At 45.5% G+C, this 9,671-nt stretch overlaps 1 protein-coding gene across 1 annotated transcript; it reads right to left on the reverse strand.

Moving 5' to 3' along the window:
* On the reverse strand, positions 1 to 8,143 carry LOC143785035 (uncharacterized). Its single transcript, XM_077273693.1, has 4 exons — positions 7,777 to 8,143; positions 6,617 to 6,740; positions 1,598 to 1,671; positions 1 to 1,215 (listed from the first exon to the last, which is right to left on the reverse strand). Exons 1-4 carry the CDS (start codon positions 8,087 to 8,089, stop codon positions 260 to 262), a joined length of 1,467 nt encoding a protein of 488 aa, XP_077129808.1. The 5' UTR covers positions 8,090 to 8,143; the 3' UTR covers positions 1 to 259.
* Positions 8,144 to 9,671: the final 1,528 nt, after the last annotated feature.

Genomic DNA, 9,671 nt, shown 5'->3' on the forward strand with positions numbered 1-9,671 from the left:
TCATGGCCGCCCTGGTGGTTCTCAATTTACTTTTATTGAAACTACAATGAGGCACACATCTGAAATAAAAGGTGGAGAGAATTGACCGTGAGCCCAACAGTCCACCATGAATATCAATATGTCCAACCTTTTGATCTCCTGGGAAATAAAAAAACGGCTGATATGATTGGGGGGAAGGAGTCTGCATATATAAGATTATAGAGGGGTCACAACAGAGAAGTGGACGTATCATTCATAATGACATCTTCTTGCCGCCTCCTCATTGGAGAACACAGTCAGATTTCTTCTTGAGTTGTTGTATAATCCGCTGATATTCCCTCATTTCAGCCTCGTTTCTTCGTTGGTCGCATTGTCTCTGAAGCTCATACTTCTCTGTTAAATTTTTTATTGCTTCTTCGTAATGTCTCCTGTCCTCCTCTCTGTCCATATCGGCCTTCTCCCAGTTATCCATGTCATCCTGTTCCTCTCTATGCATGTCAGCCTTCTCCCGCCTGTCAACATCAACTTGGTCATGCCTGTCCATGTCAGCTTGTTCCCACCTGTCTATTTTAGAATGGTCCCACCTTGTCACTTCATATTCCTGCCTGTCCATGGGGACACAACCCAACCTATCCATGTCAGCCTGTTCCCACTTGTCCATGTCAGTCCAATTCTGCCTGTCCATGTCAGCCTGCTCCCACCTGTCCATGTCGGCGTGGTTCCATCCATCCTTGACGGCCTGGCTCCACCCGTCCATGTAAGCCCAGTTCCGATGTTCCATGTCAGCCTGGTCTTTCCTACTGATGTTGACTCGGTCCTGCCTGTCCATGTCATGATGGTTACACCTGTCAGCCCATTCACATCTGTCCATGTCAGTTTTACCCTGCCTATCCTTGTCAGCCTTTTCCCACCTGGATATGTCGGTCCGACACTGCCTGTCCACGATGACTCGGTCCCACCTGTCCATGTCACGTATGACCCGTTGGATGAACTGTATTCTGTCTTTCACCTCCTGAATTCGATCTCGTGGATGTTGTAGAGAAAACCTAACTTGTTTGATAACTTCAAATAAAAGATGTAAGATGGCTTCATGTCTTCCTCTTGATCTGCAGTTATCCTCCAGGGTGTAATTCTCCAGCGCGAAAATCCTTTCCACCCCCATTTTTCGGAACGTTTCCTCAATTTGTGTCAGTCTGCCATAAGTCTTGTATGTGAGGACAACAATGGGAAATGTCCCTGAGGAACAGAGAAATTATTATATAATGATTACTGTCTACTATTATCTATCTATTATCTATCTGTCTATTATCTATCTATTATCTATTATCTATCTATCTATCTATCTATTATCTATCTATTATCTATCTATCTATTATCTATTTATTTATCTATCTGTCTATCTATTATCTATCTATCTATCTATTATCTATCTATCTATTATCTATTTATTTATCTATCTGTCTATCTATTATCTATCTATCTATTATCTATCTATCATCTATCTATCTATCCATCAATCATCTATCTATCTAATTATAACATAACCTGTCTTGGTCACCAGATGGCAGCCATGATCCAGACGATAAGTATTCAGGAGAATTCAGCCTAAGTTTCTTACCTGTGACACTTCCGGCAGTCTGGAGAAGCTTCTTTATATCTTCTACTTCCTCTTGGTCAATTCCTTTCTTAATGCTGAAAATACAGAACAGATCTTCTTGATACATTGTGTTGTTATCTGCAGAACAGAATGGACCCAATCTTCTGAACTTCTATCCGCCACTAATTCTACAGTACAGATCCTTTTGCCTCCGTATTTCTGTTACCCAGGGAAGCCTTCTCCTTCCTTTGTGACACTCAGGTGGTAGATGCTCCACTGCAGAGGAACAAGCTGGAGGCTTCACTTCTAATAATGGTCCAGAATCACAACCTGCTCCTGGAGATGTGGAGATCACAACCTCCATGGAAGTGCATCAGACCTTCCATGGATTCTGAGATAAGAACATCACGTCACAGGATGAAGGAAATGGTGATGAAGAGGGAAGTGGGTATGACAATGATGATGATACTGATGGTTGCGTTCATTTTGACGATGGTGGTAATAATGAATGAGGAGAGGACGGGAAGAAGAGTTGGTATACTTAGTATATTTTCTGCCTGGCTTACTTTTATCTTATTTTCTAAAACAATAACTGTTTAACATCCCCATTGAGAACCTGATCTGCTTCCCTGTCTCTCAGCTTAGAGATTTTGCCTTGATCTTGATGTTCTACAACTTATACACGTGCAATGATGTTGTCTACTTGTTCTAGTCTTCTTTAGGCTCTGCTTGGTTTCTGCCTACACTAACTCTCCACTTCTACGATCTGATCACAATAAAACTCTCTGATCTTTACCAAAGTCCTAAAAATCTAGTCATAATCCAAGCCCTAGTCCTAACCAAAGTCTAGTCCTAACCATAGCATAGTTGTAACCATACCATAGTCCTAACTAATCCCTAGCCCTCACGAACCTTAGTCCTAACCAAACTCTCAGCCTTACCATATCCTAGCCCTAACTCTATTTTTAACCCAAACCCCAGTCCAAACTAGACCCTAAACCTAACCCTAATAAAATTGGGGTTGGAAAGAGAGTGTAAAAATGTATTAAAATGTTGCTCTCCCTACAATTTGGCACCCAGGGCAACCTCCTCTGTTCCCCCTACATGCTACACCAATGCTTGGCTCTGCTCCATGCCAGCCTTCACCTCTCTGATCTCCATATGAATAGCCCAAATTCGATTCCTTGACACTTTTCACACTTTTCTTGGTGCTGATGGGCAGGTGCTGATCATGGATCTCAGTGCTGAAGATATTTTCAGTTTTAAAGTTAAAATTGACATAAAACAGGATTTTCCCACCTTCCTGCACTTCCTTTTGATCATTTTAAGCCAATATCAGAAGTCTCCAGACTCCTCGCTTTCTCCACGGCTCGTCCAGTCCCTCTCCCCGGCTGTCTCTATAAAATATTCCACATTCCTTTATTGTACAGTGTTTTTCCTTCCCCTTTATGACATAACCCCATTGTGTAAAAAGAAATATTCTTGCTGACAGATCCCGCTAACTATGACCTGGTCTCTAGTCTCCCCTCATCTCTACTCTCCGGGAATGTTTGCTCCACTCTCCTTTAACCCCAAATCTTTCTGACAATGGTCTTCTTGACCCATTACAATCTGGTCTGTGCAGTCTACAGGGACCACTCTGACTGTTCACACGTAGTGTTTGTTGATGCATTATTATTTCTGCATTATTATTTCAGTGCTTTATATTATGCAGAAAAAATGTGGAATTTTACAGTAACAGCGAAATCAATGACATTTCTGAAATCTGTTTCACTAAGTGACCTTTTTTTCCTAGGATGCTTTAACCTCTGGGATGTTTTTAAAAAAATGTAGCACATCACTTCTTTAAGTGTCTTTACTCTGGCATTTACCCACTGAACTCAAAATAACAAAGCATCAAGAAGCTGACAGAAACGCCTAAAAAATGCACCAGAACGGCATCATTTCTTATCCACTTTCCCGTTCATTGCTTATATTTTTTATGCAGAAAAAAAGTGATAAAAAAGCTGCATATGAACACACAGTAAAAAAAGTCTCTAACGATCTACTAACAGCTAAACTCTACAGTCACTGCTCCCTGCTGATCTTCTGGATCTCTGCAGCAACTGACACTGTGGATCCTCGAATCCTCCTCATTGTGCTCCACTTTATTCCCATCAAGGACACTGCTCTCTCCTGGTTCTCCTCCTGTCTCTCTGAATGTTCTCTCCTGGTTCTCCTCCTACCTCTCTGAATGTTCTCTCCTGGTTCTCCTCCTACCTCTCTGAGTGCTCCCTCCTGATTCTCCTACCTCTCTGAGTGCTCTCTCCTGGGTATCCTCCTACCTCTCTGAGTGCTCTCTCCTGGTTATCCTCCTACCTCTCTGAGTGCTCTCTCCTGGTTATCCTCCTACCTCTCTGAATGTTCTCTCCTGGTTCTCCTCCTACCTCTCTGAGTGCTCTCTCCTGGTTATCCTCCTACCTCTCTGAATGTTCTCTCCTGGTTCTCCTCCTACCTCTCTGAGTGCTCTCTCCTGGGTATCCTCCTACCTCTCTGAGTGCTCTCTCCTGGTTATCCTCCTACCTCTCTGAGTGCTCTCTCCTGGTTATCCTCCTACCTCTCTGAATGTTCTCTCCTGGTTCTCCTCCTACCTCTCTGAGTGCTCTCTCCTGGTTATCCTCCTACCTCTCTGAATGTTCTCTCCTGGTTCTCCTCCTACCTCTCTGAATGCTCTCTCCTGATTCTCCTACCTCTCTGAATGCTCTCTCCTGGTTCTCCTCCTACCTCTCTGAATGCTCTCTCCTGATTCTCCTACCTCTCTGAATGCTCTCTCCTGGTTCTCCTCCTACCTCTCTGAATGCTCTCTCCTGATTCTCCTACCTCTCTGAATGCTCTCTCCTGGTTCTCCTCCTACCTCTCTGAATGCTCTCTCCTGATTCTCCTACCTCTCTGAATGCTCTCTCCTGATTCTCCTACCTCTCTGAGTGCTCTCTCCTGGTTATCCTCCTACCTCTTTGAGCACTATCTCCTGGCTTGCCTCCTACCCCTGACCGCACTGTCCTGGTTCTCCGCCTACCTCTCTGACCACTCTCTCTTGGTTCTCGTTCTCCTTCTCTAACCATTCTCTCCTTGTTCTCCGACTTCTCTCTCCTGGTTCCCCTCCTCTCTTCTAGCCGCTCTATCCTGATTCTCTTCCTACCTCTCTGACTGCCCTGTCCTGGCTAGCCTCCTATCTCTATGATCGTTCTCTCCTGTTTCTTCTCTTACCTCTCTGATTGTTCTCTCCAGGTTCTCCTCCTGCCTCACTGACCACTCTCTTCTAGTTCTCTTCCTATCTCTCTGACTGTTTTCTCCTGGTTTTCCTCCTACCTTTCTAACCACTCTATGCTTGTTCTCCTCCTACCTCTCTAACCATTCTCTCCTGGTTCTCCTCTGGTCTTTCAAACCATTTTCTACCAGTTTTCCTCCTACCTCTCTAACTTTTCTCTCCTGGTTCTCCTCCTACCTCTCTGACTGCTTTTTCCTAGCTATCCTTGTAACTTTCTGACCATTCTCTCTTGTTTCTCCTTCTACATCTCTGACTGCTCTCTCCTCGTTTTGCTCCTAACTCTATAACCGTTCGCTACTGTTCTCCTCCTACCTATCTGACTGCTCTCTTCTGGTTCTCTTCCTATCTCTCTAACTGTTTTCATCTGGTTCTCCTCCTACCTCTCTGACCGTTCTTTGCTGGTTCTCCTACGTCTCTGACCATTTTCTCCAGGTTATCCTCCTACCTATCTGACCACTCTCTCCTCATTCTCCTTCTACCGCTCTGACCACTCACTCCTGGTTCTCCTCTTATCTCTCTAAAAACCCTCTCCTGGTTCTCCTACCTCTCTTACTGCTCTCTCCTAGTTTTCTTCCTACCTCTCTGACCGTTCTCTCCTGGTTCTCCTCCTACCTCTCTGACTATTCTATCCTGGTTTTCCTCTTACTTCTCTGACCACCTTTTCCTGATTCTCCTCCTAGCTCTCTGACTGCACTCTGCTGGTTCTCCTCCTTCCTCTCTGACTGCTCTCTCTTGGTTTTACTCCTACCTCTAACAGCACTCTCCTGGTTTTCCTCCTATTTCTCTGACTGCTCCCTTTTGGGTCTCCTCCTACCTCTCTGACTGCTCTCTGCTGGTTCTCCCCGTTCCTCACTGACCATTCTCTCTTGGTTCTTCTCCTACCTCTCTGACAGCTCTCTGCTGGTTCTCCCCGTTCCTCGCTGACCATTCTCTCCTGGTTCTCCTCCTACTTCTCTAACTGTTCTCTCTTGGTTCTTCTCCTACCTCTCTGACTGCTCTCTGCTGGTTCTCCCCCTTCCTCTCTGACTGCTCTCTGCTGGTTCTCCCCCTTCCTCGCTGACCATTCTCTCTTGGTTCTTCTCCTACCTCTCTGACTGCTCTCTGCTGGTTCTCCACCTTCCTCGCTGACCATTCTCTCTTGGGTCTCCTCCTACCTCTCTGACTGCTCTCTGCTGATTCTCCCCGTTCCTCACTGACCATTCTCTCTTGGTTCTTCTCCTACCTCTCTGACTGCTCTCTGCTGGTTCTCCCCGTTCCTCGCTGACCATTCTCCTGGTTCTCCTCCTACTTCTCTAACTGTTCTCTCTTGGTTTTTCTCCTACCTCTCTGACTGCTCTCTGCTGGTTCTCCCCGTTCCTCGCTGACCATTCTGTCCTGGTTCTCCTCCTACTTCTCTAACTGCTCTCTCTTGGTTCTTCTCCTACCTCTCTGACTGCTCTCTGTTGGTTCTTCTCGTTCCTCGCTGACCATTCTCTCCTGGTTCTCCTACTTCTCTAACTGTTCTCTCTTGGTTCTTCTCCTACCTCTCTGACTGCTCTCTGCTGGTTCTCCCCTTTCCTTTCTGACTGTACTGTAGAATTTCCAGGCTCTTTTCCCTCTCCTCTTCCCCATATTATTGGGCTTCATTAGTTCTCAGAATTAGGTTTTCTCCATTTTTTTCTTTACTCCGTTCCCCTCCCTATCATCTTTCGGAAATATGTTGTTGGCACCTATGGACCCAGTGATGTATTTACCTATAGAGAAACACAGGATAGATGAAATCTGATGAGATGACCTCTGTCTCCACATCCACAGCCTTGTCTACTAGTTGCAATCCTTCGCTCCACTCCATGTCCACATCCAGGGGTAGAACATTACCTGCAAGATACAGAAAATCTCTCAGAAGTTAATGGCCAACAGTGAGGAGTCTCAGAACGAAGATCTCCGCACTTCTGAGCCCAATAACTAACCAGTACTCAAAATAATGGGATGCAGTAAAAGAGGCATAGATGCTCATGAGGAGAACATAATTTTACCTCTATACAAGTCACTAGTGCGACCACACTTAGAATACTGTGCACAGTTCTGGTCTCCGGTGTATAAGAAAGACATAGCTGAACTGGAGCGGGTGCAGAGAAGAGCGACCAAGGTTATTAGAGGACTGGGGGGTCTGCAATACCAAGATAGGTTATTACACTTGGGGCTATTTAGTTTGGAAAAACGAAGACTAAGGGGTGATCTTATTTTAATGTATAAATATATGAGGGGACAGTACAAAGACCTTTCTGATGATCTTTTTAATCATAGACCGGTGACAGGGACAAGGGGGCATCCTCTACGTCTGGAGGAAAGAAGGTTTAAGCATAATAACAGACGCGGATTCTTTACTGTAAGAGCAGTGAGACTATGGAACTCTCTGCCGTATGATGTTGTAATGAGTGATTCATTAATTAAATTTAAGAGGGGACTGGATGCCTTTCTGGAAAAGTATAATGTTACAGGGTATATATACTAGATTCCTGGATAAGGCGTTGATCCAGGGAACTAGTCTGATTGCCGTATGTGGGGTCGGGAAGGAATTTTTTTCCCCATGATGGAGCTTACTCTTACCACATGGGGTTTTTTTGCCTTCCTCTGGATCAACATGTTAGGGCATGTTAGGTTAGGCTATGGGTTGGACTAGATGGACTTAAAGTCTTCCTTCAACCCTAATAAGTATGTTACTATGTTACCTGTAAGAGTAATCTGCACTGGAGAAAGCCCTGGTCTGTAAACACCATTTTGGAATTATGACCAGAGGCTTCCATCCAATAAGGATGACCCATGACGATATGGGACTGGTGTGCCACATTCTGATCATTTGTGACAACACGGGACTGGTGGACCACATTCTCATAATTTTTTCTCTACTCACCGAGCTGAGCGAATATCTCCCCTGTCTTATGGCTGATCTTCTCACACCCACGATTGTCTACCAGAGTGATGCTGTCCGTCAGCTTGTAGGATATCCTGGCCGAGCTGCGCCGGGTATTGGACATATTTGCCCCTGCATAGCTCACGTAGTCCTCATCATCCAAGACATATTTACAGGAGTTAATGAAGGAGGATTTGCCATGACCCAAGAAACCAAAAAGCTGCAGTAGGATTCTCTCATAGCCCTGTCCACCCGACTCACACCTGCCAAAGCTGAAGTTCTTAATGCATTGTGTCAGTTCTTCGATGTCCATGTCTGAACTGGCAAGTCGCCTGTACAACGAGTTATATTATGTACAAAGTTCAAGAAAAGCAGAGCTCCACACTCGGGCAAGGACTTTAACTCCGAGCTTTATGCTGAATATTCATTTCCCAGCCCGCTCAGTGGATTTCTGGATCTCGCCACTAGAGGTGCACCAGGTGTAGAGTTACTGCTCTCATTATAGTGTGACTTTCCTGAGTCCAATTCCACCATAGTTATGGCCTGGCTTTTTTTCACGTTGCCCCCACATAAATCATGCACCAAGGGTGTTGTTCAAGACACAGCAGAGTCGCAGACGAGAAAACAACTAATATCCACCCAGTCCACTGTCAGTAACTATTTTACTTAGGAGGAACGAAGATATTCCTACTCAGTTTTGACAAACGCACAAAGTAAACGCATCAACCAAACATTTTGCCAGAAGGCTTTATTCACTATGCTGGACAGCTCGGCATCCAAGAGAACTCTTTCTGCTATTTTCTCCAGAAAACTGGTTTAAGTGAGTGCGAAGCATGAGCTCACCTGCGGTTCAGCACAGGGATTCACAATCTTAAAGGGAACCTGTCACCACGTTTTTGGAAGATGGGATAAAAATAGTGTTAAATAGGGGCAGAGGTGGGCGTTACATTAGAGTGTTTGTTATGCGTTTATTACCCACCTAAGTTGCCGAAATACCTTTGCAAAGTCTCCGTTTTCGCCTGTCAATCAGGCTAGTCTGGTCAGATGGGCGTTGTCTTCCCCCAGATCTTGTTTAGTTTTCCGTTGGTGGCGTAGTGGTGTGCGCATGCCCAAGGTCCCGAATCCTCTTCCAGGGGATTTCAAAGAGCGCGGTGTCCGTTATTGCATTGGTGATCGGTGGGCGCGGCCATCTTCCTTTGGCCGCGCGTGCGCAGAAGCGGCGCTCTGCTTGCCAGCGGCGCTCTGCTGGCCGCGGCTTCAGGAAAATGGCCGCCGCGATATCCATCTGCGCACGCGCGGCATCCCGCGGCAATTTTCCTGATGCCGCGGCCAGCAGAGCGCCGCTTCTGCGCACGCGCGGCCAAAGGAAGATGGCCGCGCCCACCGATCACCAATGCAATAACGGACACCGCGCTCTTTGAAATCCCCTGGCAGAGGATTCGGGACCTTGGGCATGCGCACACCATTACGCCACCAACGGAAAACTACGCAAAATCTGGGGGAAGACAACGCCCATCTGACCAGACTAGCCTGATTGACAGGCGAAAACGGAGACTTTGCAAAGGTATTTCGGCAACTTAGGTGGGTAATAAACGCATAACAAACACTCTAATGTAATGCCCACCTCTGCCCCTATTTAACGCTATTTTTATCCCATCTTCCAAAAACATGGTGACAGGTTCCCTTTAAGAATATATATTTCTATTCCTATTTCCCAACCAAATGTTCCCTCCCGTCCCCGTATAAACTCAAGAAACTAGAGGAAAAGTCTGTCCTCGACTATATGGAGAGTATTACAAAATTAGCCAAATATACAGTGGGGTAAAAAAGTATTTAGTCAGTCAGCAATAGTGCAAGTTCCACCACTTAAAAAGATGAGAGGCGTCTGTAATTTA

Source organism: Ranitomeya variabilis, chromosome 7, assembly GCF_051348905.1.
Source record: "Ranitomeya variabilis isolate aRanVar5 chromosome 7, aRanVar5.hap1, whole genome shotgun sequence".
Taxonomy (NCBI): Eukaryota; Metazoa; Chordata; class Amphibia; order Anura; family Dendrobatidae; genus Ranitomeya; species Ranitomeya variabilis.